Source organism: Gekko japonicus, unplaced genomic scaffold, assembly GCF_001447785.1.
Source record: "Gekko japonicus isolate JY-2015 unplaced genomic scaffold, Gekko_japonicus_V1.1 scaffold1537, whole genome shotgun sequence".
Classification (NCBI taxonomy): Eukaryota; Metazoa; Chordata; class Lepidosauria; order Squamata; family Gekkonidae; genus Gekko; species Gekko japonicus.
The window spans coordinates 291,582-305,307 of record NW_015164233.1 but is presented as its reverse complement, the minus strand read 5'-3'; the positions used below and the strand labels follow the sequence as shown (position 1 = coordinate 305,307).

The 13,726-nt window shown below is 49.9% G+C and overlaps 1 protein-coding gene across 1 annotated transcript in view; it reads right to left on the bottom strand.

Annotated features, from left to right (window-relative positions):
* Positions 1-2,844: 2,844 nt before the first annotated feature.
* PTMS (parathymosin) overlaps positions 2,845-13,726 on the bottom strand; it is an 11,856-nt gene continuing 974 nt past the window's right edge. The window contains exons 2-5 of the mRNA XM_015408600.1: positions 9,142-9,210; positions 6,106-6,190; positions 5,917-5,984; positions 2,845-3,926 (exon numbers count right to left, since the gene is read on the bottom strand). Coding sequence (XP_015264086.1) covers positions 3,876-3,926; positions 5,917-5,984; positions 6,106-6,190; positions 9,142-9,210 — 273 coding nt within the window. The 3' untranslated portion in view covers positions 2,845-3,875. The remainder of the gene's footprint in view (positions 3,927-5,916; positions 5,985-6,105; positions 6,191-9,141; positions 9,211-13,726) is intronic.

Genomic DNA, 13,726 nt, shown 5'->3' with positions numbered 1-13,726 from the left:
TCTCGGCCTGCTGTCTTATGGTCCCAGGAAGGTCTTCCCTCTGGCTCTCCCCCTTCCTGTCCGGTGGCTCCAATGTCATGTTCGCAGCTCTGGTGGCGGGGAGGGGGGATCCTGGGGCAGGGAAAGTAAAGACCACGGGTCAAAGCCACTTTGCTTTGCTGCGTGCCTCCAGACTTTTCCCTGGCTTGCTGCTGGACATGGAAAAGTCATGAAAGAGATTGCACCGCGCAGATTTTCTGAGGGCCGCTCCAGGGTGAAGCTGCTTCACGAGAATTTATCAACAGATCTGGTTCTGTTCTTTGGGCTTAATCAGGACTGCAACTCCATCACCCACTGCTGCGGCTCAACATCGTTAGCAAGACAGAGGTCTTCCCTCTGGCTCTCCCCCTTCCTGTCCGGTGGCTCCAATGTCATGTTCGCAGCTCTGGTGGCGGGGAGGGGGGATCCTGGGGCAGGGAAAGTAAAGACCACGGGTCAAAGCCACTTTGCTTTGCTGCGTGCCTCCAGACTTTTCCCTGGCTTGCTGCTGGACATGGAAAAGTCATGAAAGAGATTGCACCGCGCAGATTTTCTGAGGGCCGCTCCAGGGTGAAGCTGCTTCACGAGAATTTATCAACAGATCTGGTTCTGTTCTTTGGGCTTAATCAGGACTGCAACTCCATCACTGCTGCGGCTCAATTAACACAACATCGTTAGCAAGGCAGTTTACCATCAACTACTATTCTTACAACAGCCTGCTGCTCTCATCTCGTACTCATCCTGTCTTAGATCGAATGGTGTTTTCGTAGAGGCTTTTCCACCCGCGGAGTTTTTATTCGTTTACCTTACAGTCTGACTTTCTCACTGAGGCTCAGTGTAAATCAATGCAATCCATAGGATCGGGAATTGTAAGAAGCAATGTAATAGGACTGGGATTACAGAAGTCTGCAACAAAGCGTGTTAAAGATATACGTTAAACAATGCAGAAAAGGGCATTACAAAAGTAGAATGCAATGTAGCGAGAGCAAGAGAGAACATACAGCAATAAAGGCGTATAGTCCACAGCCCCATTCCCTTTATAAAAGTGCCTTCCTGAATGCTTATAATATAGCCATGTTACCTGTAGAGATGCCCTCCTGAACAGCTGTTTTACATAGTTTGTGAAAAGCCAGGAGCACAGGAGCCATCCTGACCACCCATGAGGGGCAGTACAACAAAGAATGCAGTCAGTTGTTGACCTTGCCCAGTTGCAGGTTGGCACCTTCAGAAGACTCTGCTCTGGTGAGCAAAACTGTTGTGGACGCCTGGTAGTGCAAGGGGGGGAGGTGGGCCTGCAGACATAAGGGTCCCAGGCAGGGGTCATTTCGTAGAAAAAGAGCTAGGGGAACTCATTAGCATAACTCATTAGCATATGCCACACACCCTGACATCAGGGGCCGGCGGTGGACCTGCAAGGCCAGCGGGATTGGGAGGAAGCCCCGCCAAGGCCCTCCCTGGCCCCAGGCAGGCAGGGGTGGGGAGAGGCAGGGAGGAAGCAACTTACCCTCCCTCTTCTCCTGCCTCCTCCTGGCTGAATGAGGGCTGGAAGCGGGGTGGCCGGAAGCAGGGGGCGGGGCTTTGTCATGTGCCCCGCCCCCTGCACCTCACCCGGGGGAACTGTGTTCCCCCGCGTTCCCCCCCGAAATGACCTCTGGTCCCAGGCCATGCAGGGCTTTGCCTGTGATATCCGGCACCTTAAATCGAGCCTGGTAACTGATGGGCAGCCAACGGAGTAACTGCAGTGTCAATTTCTCAACTCCCCACTCCTACAGCAGCCCCCAAATCCTCTCCCAATGTTGCTTTGCGGCGATCCTTGAGACACACCCCAGCAGCAGCGTTTTGGGAAGCAGCTGAGCCAGTTTGGTGTAGTGGTCAAGAGCGGCGGACTCTAATCTGAAGAATTAGGTTTCTTTCCCCACTCTTCCACACGAAGCCAGCTGGGTGACCTTGGGTCAGTCACAGTTCTCTTGCAGCTCTCTCGGCCCCACTTACCTCACAGGGTGCCTGTTGTGGGGAGAGGAACGGAAGGCGACTGTAAGCCGCTCTGAGACTCCTTCAGGTACTGAAGGGCGGGGTATAAAACCCAATTTTCTGAGGGGGGCGGCGGCAAGAAAGTTGTGCTCAGGTAAGTAAAAAAGCATTCCACCCATTGAAACACCTCTGGCTTTATAGATGTTGCAGAACTACTGTTGTTTCCTATAATTTATGCACCCCCCCCATTGGCTTTTTAGAATTCTTTTTTCCCTCACTTCGTCTTGGTTCAGGATCGTTGGGTTTTTTTTGCTATTCCACTCATTCTGCTCCCTCTAGTGGTCAATTCAATATTACACTGGTTTATGTCCACTATAAAAACCCAGGGAGATATGCCATACAGAAATCAATATAATATCAAATCGGCCACTAGGGGGAGCAAAACATGTGGAACAGAACAAGAACCCTGAAGCAACAGAAACACAAAAATGAGGATGCAGAAAAGCCCTTCATCTAAATATATCCCAACTGAAGATACCCGCACACCTGACAAGCCAGGATGCTAATCCACAAAAGCTTCCATTGCAATACATCTGTTGGCCTTTAATCGGTTTTTGCAGCAACAATCTAGCACAGCTATCTCTTGTGATTAAAAGACTCATCAGAATTATTCCACATTTGCTTCTGTTTAAGTTTCCTGGTAATCTGTGAAGACGTGTTAGTGCTATCAAATTCTACTTTGCCTTCTGCTACTAAAAACAGCCTGCATCCGATGCAGATGTGTGCCGCAATAGATCCTCATGTACAGACTTGGGACAGCTTGAAATCTTTTTGAAAGGTTTTTTATTTACAGTGCTAAACAATATATATATTTATATTTCTCATCCTCATAATGTCTGTGCCATAGAAAATACTGCAGATGGTTCTGCCTTAATTTACAAAGAAAAAAAAAAGAACAGAAGAACCTGGAGGGAACAAGGGGGAACTAAAAATTTGGTCCCTAATTTATTTATTTTTCCAAAGACCCAAAATGAGGAAGGGAGAAAAAAATAACAAACCACTGAATCACATATGATCTTATACACGTTATAAAACAAGCATTGCCTCTGGAGGGGAAAAAAACAATCACCAGATACAGCTTGCTGCCTTGCCATGTAAATTTGTACAAAATGTATTCATAATTAAAATCTTTGTTGCTATGCACGTTTCGGTTTCTTTTTTAAAAAAAACAAACACGATTTTTCATTGTTGCGTTTTTCTTCCCTCTCTCTTGCCTTCTCCCAGCCGTGGAAAGGGAACCCGGCAGACGACGCGAATGGATCGCTGCCACCATTCCCTGCCCGTTTGACTCCCCCCACCCCCGGAATCCCGGACTGGACTAAACCCTTTCAGCACCGCACACGTCCCACAAGCTTGCGGGACTCTGTAAAGGACCGAAGGAAGAAGAGAGGGGGGGGATGTAGTTGGTGGAGCGCAGAGAGCGGGGTGGAGGTGGTGGTTTTTTGCACAAGAAGTGTCGAAACGTAAGCAAGCGAGGATCTCAGTTAGGCAGCGGTTGTGGGGGGGGGTGCTTGGGCAGGGGAGGTGAACGTTTGCCGGAACGGGGAGGGCGCTGCAACCGGGAGGCGGAGGACGGATCAGCAGCTAGGTGGGAGTTAAAACTGTAGGGAGCACTGTAATGTGGAACGGGCCTCGGGGCAGGGGGAGAGCCTCCTTCAGCTCCCTCCCTCCCTTGCTGGAGAGCACACTGAATGCCTCCTCCCCCCTCCAGGATGGTGGCACTTCAAAATAGGTGCCGGCGCAGGTGGGGGCAGTGAGGGTGAGGGGACCGACGGGACAGTGGAGGGAATAGGATGTGGACACCAGGAAAGGGGGGGGGGCGCGTTTCAAGCAGAAGAGCCGTTTTCTGTCTTCTTCCTCTTTGGATCCACTTCATCCTGTACAGACAAAGGAAGACGAGTTTGGTCATCAGCAGGGGTCGCCGTAGGTTGTTCAGGTCTGTTACGAAATTAAGGGCATAGGAGGCCTACACAGGTTTTGATCTTCAAAGGCACCTTATCAGGGACAGACACTCCCAAGCCACAAGGATAAATAGTGCGAAAGGAACTTTAGCCGTGGCTTCTTCCCACTGTCCTGACCAGTGTTCCCTCTAAGCTGAGTTAGTGCGAGCTATCTCACAGTTGTTTAGCCTCCGGCTCACACATTTTTGTCTCTGCTCAGGAAGGAGGGCTCCAGAGCAAACTGATTGACGCAGTAGCCAAACGGCTCGTTCACAGCTTTAATGCCGGTAGCTCACAAAGTAGGATTTTTGCTCACAAGACTCCACAGCTTAGAGGGAGCACAGGTCCTGACCCTTCAGAAGAGTGGAGTAAGGAAAGCTTGCTTTGAGAAGAGGGACCGGGGGACTTGCAGTGTAACCCTACACTGAGTTACACCGTTCTAAGCCCATGGGCTTCAATGGACTCAGAAGGGTGTACACACACGAACACATGAAGCTGCCTTATACTGAATCAGACCCTTGCGCCGTCAAAGTCAGTATTGTCCACTCAGACTGGCAGTGGCTCTCCGGGGTCTCAGGCAGACCCTGTAACTCTGCACAGGATGGCACTGCCAGAATTTCAATGGGGCTGGTTTGCCAGACACTTCTCGGGGCTTATCCAGTATTTGGATGGGAGACCTCCAAGGAATACCAGGGCCATGACGCAGAGGCAGACGATGGCAAGCCACCTCCAGAAGTCGCCACAAGTCAGCTTGACTTGATGGCAAAAAAGCATTTCCAATTAAATAATAGCAACAATAATATGTACAAAAATGTTACAAAAGTGTATGGATGGAGTTGTGTGAGCAGAAGTCAAAGTTAATGGACAGCCCCGGCTAAACTGGGATAAGCAACTGCATTTCCCATAATACACCACATTTCGAATTCAATTCAGGATCTTTGCAACAGAAGTGCCATTTTCAGGGAAGATGGTCTGGCAACCAATGGGAGATGGTAAGGAGCGGGTACATGGGGGCCCCACGGTTGGTGATGACATGATATCGCTCCTGGGGAAAACCTGGATCAACGTCAGCCCTCTCTAGGATTCAACAGAAACTCTATGGTAAAACCATAGCGTCTCTGGCAATTCCTAAAGAGAACATTACTTTTGGGTTTCTATGCCAATAAAGGTTTTGATTGACTGACTTTTGGGTTTTCCCTAGAAGCAGTGTCGTATCATTGGACCAATGGCCATTTAAAAAAAAATCCCTGCCCCACTGCCACTCAGAACAGTGGTGGGAAACAGGAGCTGGGGGCAGGGGGTCCCGCCACCCCCACCCTCTGGGAACCTGGCAACCCTAGTCTAGATCCTTTAAAATGAAAGGAGCAACAGGCGGTCATGTATTCTGAGGGGAGAAAATGACTGTGAAGGAAGTCCTGGAGCGGTCTGAATATATCCGCTAGCACCAGTGTGGTATTGGGACTCTTCTCCCAGCTTTAATGGTCTGCTCCAGCTGAATCCTTCTACGCACAGCGATGTCATCAAGTCGTGACTCCATGCTGTGTGCAAGAGGGAAGGCGCAAGAGCTGAAAAGATCTGTCTCCTAGTTGGAGGGAGAGGAGAATTCTCTGCCTTTGCTCAACCAGGAGGTGACAAACAGCAGAAAGGAAAAGAAGCTGGAGCTGAAAGAATTCTCTGTTCTGATGAAGGCTATCAAAACGCTCTAAAGAGGTGTGGGGTGGGTACTGGCAAAAACACTTTAACCTAAAATCCAGTACAGAATTTTAGAAGGCTCCACTAAGGAGACATATCTGGGCATCTTCCTCCCGTGAGTGAACTCTTAAAAGTGTTCAGAGAGTCCATTTCCAAGCCTCTCTCCAGCTCAGCAAAACAGATTCTGCCTCTCCCTCCACCCCGTGGTGTTTTTCATAACAGTGTCTCTACTAACCTCCTCCTGCTTCTTCTCCGCAGATCGTTTTACGGCGTGTGTGTCGGGCTCCTGGTCATTCTCATCATCTAGGAATGGGCCAGGAGGAAAAGAGAGAGGAAGGACAAATCAGTCTTTCTGCCATGGAATCTAGCGGGGCATCCACCCACAGTCCAGCTCCACAAACCGCACGGGGCTGCCAATGCTCACCTTCGTCGTCTTCATCCTCATCATCCACATCCTCAGGATTTGCGTCTTCGTCATCTTCCTCTTCCTCAGCGCCATTTTCATCGTCCTGTGTAAAGCAAGCCCGCCAAAGAAAGCGGAGAATTGTTAAAATCTCCATCTTGCTCAGCTTTCTTACAGCTTGCTTTCGTTTTTTACAAATGCCCCCACAATGCGTTTTTTTATATACCCCACTTTTCCTCAGAAAACTTCAGCCTGCCTTACGATTCCTTTCCTTCCTGTTTAGCTTCCGCAGCAAGAGTGTCCTGAGAAATATTATAATACCCCACGTCAATGTTCCCTCTAAGCTGCGGATACTTGCGAGCAAAAATTCAACTTTGTGAGCAGCTGGCATTAGAGTTGTGAGCGAGTGACTTGGCTCCTGCATAAATCAGTTTGCTCTGGAGCCCTCCTTCCTGAGCTGAGGCAAGAATGTGTGAGCTGGAGGCTAAAAAGCTGTGAGCCAGCTCACACGAACTCGGCTTAGAGGGAACACTGCCCCACTTTTCCTCAGAAAACTTCAGCCTGCCTTACGAGTCCCTTCCTTCCTGTTTAGCTTCCGCAGCAAGAGTGTCCTGTCCTTTCATAACATTACCTGGGTCTCCCTGGCCTACTGAGGTATCTGGGAGTTCTCCCCAGTTCCTGGTCTTTACAACCTCTTCTTGGCATCGTCCCACGCACAATCACTTGCTCTCCTGCTTCTCAAAGCACAGCGGATCTCCCTGAACATGCTTCTCCGCTGCTTTCCTAATGTATGTGCAAGGCTCCTTCACGGCACAGGGGCCCTCACAAACTGCATAGTTCCTGCATGTGATATATACACCTTTTGGTCTCACATGGATCCCCTGCTCAGGTCCCTCTTCTATCCAAGGCTGTGCTCACTCAGAATGATAGGAACTTGGTCAATCTGTGGAGGATATATCTATCGATGGCTACTGTCTTGCGTTATTGAGTGCTGAAGGCAAATGGCGTTGGCCTCTCCCTTCTTGCCAGCATCCCCGGGACATGTGGCTGCCAGGCCATCGTTGGAAAAGGAATTATACCCTCGATGGACCTCCATCTAATCCAGCAAGGAAATTCTTTTGAAGGAAAAGGCCCACAATCTCCTTGTGGGCTCCCAATGACTCCTGGAAACTGACCGCTGTGACTTGAAATGGTCTTCTCTTATGTGCCTTGGAAAGTCCATCCTGTACAAATGCCTCCCCCCCCCCCTTTCAGGGACAGATTCATCCTCTTTGGAGTTTGGATAATGAGATGGTGTGGTGGTTAGAGAGGAGAGACTGGGATCTGGGAGGCCCAGGTCTAAGCAAGTACTCAGCCACAAAGTTTACTGGGTAACCTGGGGCTAATCACTCTCTCTCTGCCCATCCTCCCTCACAGGCTTGTTGTGAGGATAAAAAGGACGAGCAGAGAACTATATTCGTTCTCCTGAGCTCCTTGGAGGGAGGACGGGATTTAAAGAGTGATTTGGCTCCTGAGATAAAGAACACTAACTCCATGTCCCCACAGCTGGGTATTAAATCCTTAGCATCCAATCAACCTCTCTAATAGCCAGACCTCTGTGGCCTCATCCTGGCGATTGATTAAAAGCCAGAAGCAGCAGTAGATTGCAGAAGCAGCTATCTGCTAGCCTGTGGTTTGCTCAAAGGCCCAAGATGGCTGCCTCCTGCACCCTCCCCCAGGAAGGCTCCGGGGCCAGTATATTTGCATGCCACTTACATGGCGGGCTGCAGTTCCCCTTGTATTTTCCTGGATGAGGGGTCTGACAGGGGAGCAGAAAAAACAGCCCTGATACCCTTCTCACCCCATATTTTCCTGGAGTACAGGATCCCTGAAGAGGCCCAATCTGGGAATCCTCAGTTTCTCTGTCCTAGATCTGATTCTCTATTTTCTCTCTCTCTCTCTCTCTTCTGTGTTAAGTGCCGTAAAGTCACTTCCGACTCACGGCCACCTGATGAATTATGGTACCCCAATACATCCTGTTGTTAGTAGCCATTCTCGGGTCTTACAAACTGAGGGCCATGGCTTTTTTAATAGAGTCCGTCCACCTCATGTTGGGCCTTCCTCTTTTCCTGCTGCCTTCCGACTTTCCAGTGAGTCTTGTCTTCTCGTAACATGACCAAAGTACAATAACCTCAGTTTAGGCATTTTAGCTTCTGGGGGGAGTTAAGGCTTGGTTTGACCCACTCATTTGTCTTTCTGGCGATCCACGGCATCCGTAAAACTCTCCTCCAGCACCACATTTCAAAGGAACTTACTTTCTTCCTGTCAGCTTTCTTCATTGCCCAACTTTCACACCCATGCGTAGTAATGGGGAATACTACGGCATGGATTAATTTGATTTTGGTCGCCAGCAACACATCCTTGCATTTTAAATTTACCTCAGGTCTACTCCCCCCCCCACCTTCCCAGCCTCCGCTGTCTAATCCCTAGCTCACTGGGCACTCACATCTTCCGCCCACTTGCTTCTCTGTCTGTCCCTTCTAGGCCAGACTCCTTGTCTTTCCAGTGTCTTTCAGGGAAGGAGTCCCAGAAGGCATAAAAACGAGCCTTTCTGCTCTGCAGGGTTTACTCACCTCCTGGTCACCCTGTGGGCAATCTCAGAGAGAGAGAGCCAGTTCTGGTACATGGCAGTGCAACGGGTTGTACAGAGTGCGGGCTGGCTGTGGCACGTCCCAGCAACCTCCTTTCCCTTAAGATGAAGAAATTTTTTTCATCTTAAAAACCCAGGTGCTTATGAGTCTTTTGAGGGACATACAAAAAGCATTTTGGGCAAGCAAAGGAACAAAAGGCAGCCTGTCCCTGGGGAAGCATGATGAACAGTCCAAGCCAGCATTTTCTGCAGGGGAGGGCAGATGTGGCATTTGAAGAATGAAGGCTGGGAGGCTAGCATGCTCTCCCCCACCGGGACCGTAAACCAATGGCTCCCATTCTAATGGTCCCTCTGTCTGCCCTGTCCCTTTTGGCAGCATTCTCACTGCCCTGCCCGGCACTTCTTCAGTGAAAGCAAGCTCCCATTACCTCTATGATCTCCTTCTTCTCCTTACGAGCAGATTTCTCCTCATGCTTCTCCTTTTTCTCTTTCAGGTCCTGAAAGACAGGATGGGAAACCTCTCAGGCCCAAAGTGAAACGTGATGCCGCCCAAAACAAAAGAAGACTCTGAACTCACACTGCGCCTTATGGAAAGTGGGCTGCTACCCACAACCCCCCTCCCCCTGGACAGTTTGTAGGCCTCAGCCAGCGTCAGGTTTAAATCGAAGTCTGAGCCCGCCACTGAGACTTAAAGGCAGCCCATCCTACTAAGGCGTGTCCAATGCGGTTTACCCAGGAAAGTGTTCTTAGGCCTGCACTGCTGAAGAGCAGCTAGTATGAGAAAGCCTGACAACACAACAATGAAACATGAAAAGAAGCTAACACGACCACAGGGGTGCATTAGTCAGAAGCAACATGAGGGAAAATGATGGCAAAGGAAACATTTCTTTGGCAGCTGCATCGTGAATGTTATTTCTTTTTTAAAAACCACACACAATATATCAAGGAGATTAAGAGCCTGTGAGACCTGGACAAATGAGAAAACTTAGGCAATACTGCAAGCCTGTCTCAGGACAAAAAGGAGGAGGAGGAGAGTTGGTTTCGTATCCCGCTCTTCACTACCCAAAAGTGTCTCAGAGTGGCTTACAACCACCTTCCCTTCCTCTCCCCACAACATACACCCTGTGAGGCAGGTGGGGCTGAGAGAACTGCTCTTGAGAGAACAGCTCTGAGAAAACTGTGACTGGCCCAAGGTCACCCAGCTGGCTGCATGTGAAGAAGTGGGGAATCAAACCCGGTTCTCCAAACTAGAGTCCACTGCTCTTAACCACTTCACAACAGCTGGCTCTCTCAGAAAGCTGACGAAAGCCTCGTGGACATTCTGTTGCTTTGGCATCGTTTTGTTAGATTCTACTACACAACAGTGAAACTTCACATGGCTCCCCTTCTCCAATGAATCAGCAAGGGCCACAATCCACCATTCCCCTTCTGTGGTCTGACACATCTCCCAATAAGGCTTGCACAGTCCTGACCTGGACAGCCCAAGCAAGCCCGGTCTCGTCAGATCCTCAGAAGCTAAGCAGGGTCGACTCTGGCAAGCAATGTTCCCTCTAAGCTGAGTTAGTGTGAGCTAGCTCACAGTTTTTTAGCCTCCGGCTCACGCATTTTTGTCTTAGCTCAGGAAGGATGGCTCCAGAGCAAACTAATTTATGCAGTAGCCAAACTGCTCGCTCACAACTTTAATGCCAGTAGCTCACAAAGTAGGATTTTTGCTCACAAGACTCCACAGCTTAGAGGGAACCTTGCTGGCAAGTACTTGAATGGGAGACCTCTTTGGAAGACTAGCAGTCGGGAGGCGGGGGCAGGCTTTATTCAGCCACCTCTCTTGAATATCCTCCAGGCCCCCAGTAGGGGTCAGTCACCAGAGGTCGCCATGACTTCCAGGTGCACTCATATGCACACACATGCACATATGGGGGAAAAAAACCAAAATAAGGCTCACACGACTTCCAGGTGCACTCATATGCGCACACAAGCACATATGGGGGGAAAAAGCCAAAATAAGGCTCACACAGAAGAACTCCCTGGCGGATTGTGGTGTGGCCTACATGCACCTTTTGCTCTCGATCATCCATCATGACCCCTAAACCTGCTGCCTCAAGCAGAAGCCAGCTCCTGAGGCTTCATAACATGGCTGCCTCCGCAGTATGTTGGCTGAGTTATACTCTACTAACCCCACCCCCCCAAAGTGGCTTTTCCTGATTTACCTTTTGGTTCTTCCTAAAAATGAACTGCTAAATGGTACGGTGGCCAGCCTGAGACAGTTCATTCTACAACCCCCCTCCCTTGCTCCACTTCATCAGAATGCCTGTTTTCCCCCTCATTGTTTACAGCCTATTTGGCTTGGGGTTATCTACACAGCTAGGTAGTGCTATTAGGGTTAAGTGGGGTGTTTCTAAAGTGAAAGATTTCCAGCTGACTTTGTAGATAACAGCCTTTTGTTATCAACCTAAAGCTCTTCCTAAACACTGGAAGCTCTCCATTTACCTCAGCCATTTTCTTAACACCCCCGTGAGATATGCGTGTGGCTTGGCCAATTCACATCTGAGGTCAAATGTAACCCTTTCCCCTCCATACGCACACATTCCCTGTACTGGAACAGAACAGTTCGGTTTACGATGCAGCTGCACAAGGAATGAACACAACGATCGCGGCAAACCCAAGTTTAAACATCAGTTTACTGAGATACATGCAAAGATCTGACCAAAACGGCCAATTCTGCTTCTCAGTGGCCAACCAGATGTCCCTGAGAGGAAATACATAGCCCTCTTCCACTGTTTCCTCTGAAGATAGAGCTTCCATTGAGCCACCACGGACAATGATGGTTGGTCAACCAATTCTCCACGAACTTTGTTTTAATCCTTTCTCTCCGCATATATCACAGTAGGCTACAGTAACCTGGCCCATAGCTACAGTGGGGGCCATTTTTTGAGAATAAGATTTTTTTTAGAAGACTCAGGGGGGCTGTGTGCAGTTTTAATCCTTTCTCTCCGCATATATCACGGTAGGCTGCAGTAACCTGGCCCATAAGTACAGTGGGGACCATTTTTTGAGAAGATTTTTTTGAGAATAAGATTTTTTTATCAGCTGAAAGGCTTTTAAGACCTTGCAGGAGGGGAGGGAGAGAGGGGGTTGCCGGCCGTTGGACTTGGGGGTGGATTGGAGCCGACATAAAAATAATAGCAGCCCCACCAAAAAATTTTTTGCCCCACAAGCCACAAAATCCTGGCTACGGGCCTAGCGGCAACTCCCATCAATTCCCAACAAAGGCCTGGCAGGCCTGGCAGCATACTCAATGCATTTCGCCTTAATGCTGATAAATCAGCAATGTAGATAAGCCTGAATTAAGGAGAGGGGGAAAGCGCATGGCAACCTTTCTTTTAAGTGGGCTATGCCCTAATTTTCCACTAGAGGGTATCATGCTTTTCTCCAAGGTATGTAAAACAGGCCACAGACTGGCCTAGATACATGCTGTCTCGCCTGGATTTATCATTTTGGTGTTTGACATTTCCACTGTCGGTCCTACAAACAGAAGCGTGGAAGGATCTTCTCCGTCAGAAGAGAGAGAAACCTCGGCTGGTTCACGAGCTTCCTCCCAAATGCCAGGGAGGTTAGAAGCAGCAATCGACGCAATTTTTTGAGCTCCCGAATGGGACGGTTGTGTTCTGAGAGGCGGTATGTAAGGATGGGTCATTGTAGCCCGTAGTCTCCATGAGATTTACGAGGTGGGAACAGGAAGACTACTGAAAAACAATTCCTGTAGTCCATATCCTGAAATTGAAATCGGAGGGCAGGGGAGAGACCACGTGACCTTGAGGAACGGTGCTTTGATTTGACAAAGATGGCAGGCAGAAGAACATGCAAATGGTTCTGGACTTTGTTTTTAAAAAACCAACCACACGCAATTGGGGGAGAACAGCCATGTGGGGTTTTGTTTTGTTTTTTTTAAAAACCCACACACAACTGGGGGAGAACAGCCCTGTGGGGTTTTCCCCCCTGCAGCTCCATTTCTGACATCCTTTGTAGCTTTAATTTCGCGTTCAAACCCAAACCCAAGGCAAGGCGGAGTAGCCGACAGGCATTTAACCTTTATTCCCTGTGTCCCCAGGTGCCCTCAAGGATGGTTATAGTTATTTATTTCCCCTTCAGACCGAGAGAGGGGATTCAACATCTCCTTTACAAAGAACTAAAAACACCATCACTGTCCCGGGACATACGGGTTATATTCCCTGTCGCTTGTCCTCCTCCCTCTCTTTTCTGGCAAAGGAGGCGACCGCGTTCTCCAGTGTCTCCTGCTGCCTTGGACGACCCCCCCCTACTTTGTAATAAGAGCAAACGAGAGGGACGCGTTCTTACACTAACTTCGTCCCTCTTAACTTTGCAAGCACGAAATGAAGCGGTCGGATCGCTTTGTCCCAAACTTCCATCGGGCTCACCGCGCTGAGCTCCCATCGCAGGTCTTCCCTGGCTTTCCCTAAAACTCGCGTGCCAGAAACCGAAGCAAATCGCTCCCCTCCCGCCGCCGCCCGAAATAATCACGTGATCCCCCCCACACACACACACACGAGGGTATCGAACTCGCGTGTTTCTGGTCCCTGTAGGGCGCCCCTCCCCGTGCCCGAAGGCCAGCATTCGCCCCGTCGCAGCCAGCCCTCTTGCGAAGTTGCCAGCGAAGGTTCCCACGACCGTGTCGGGTCTGTTGCGCAAGGCGCCCTGCTCTAGAGCAGAGCACACAAAAGCCGCGGATGCAGACGACCCGGGGGGCGCGGGGGGCCGGGCCGTCTTGGCTCTTCAAAGGGAAGCAACCTGCCTGCCCAGATGGCGGCAGGCGCGCGCGCGCACTCGCTCCAACACACACACACACACCACACGCACATGCAAGAACACACGCGCGCGCGCCGGCTCTTAATTGCCTTCCATCTTTTCAGGGCTTTGTGCTGCGCGCGGCCGCCTCGACTGTTTGTTTCCTAATAAAGCGAGGCGGCTCGACCCCACAACAGCGAGCGGGCGGGC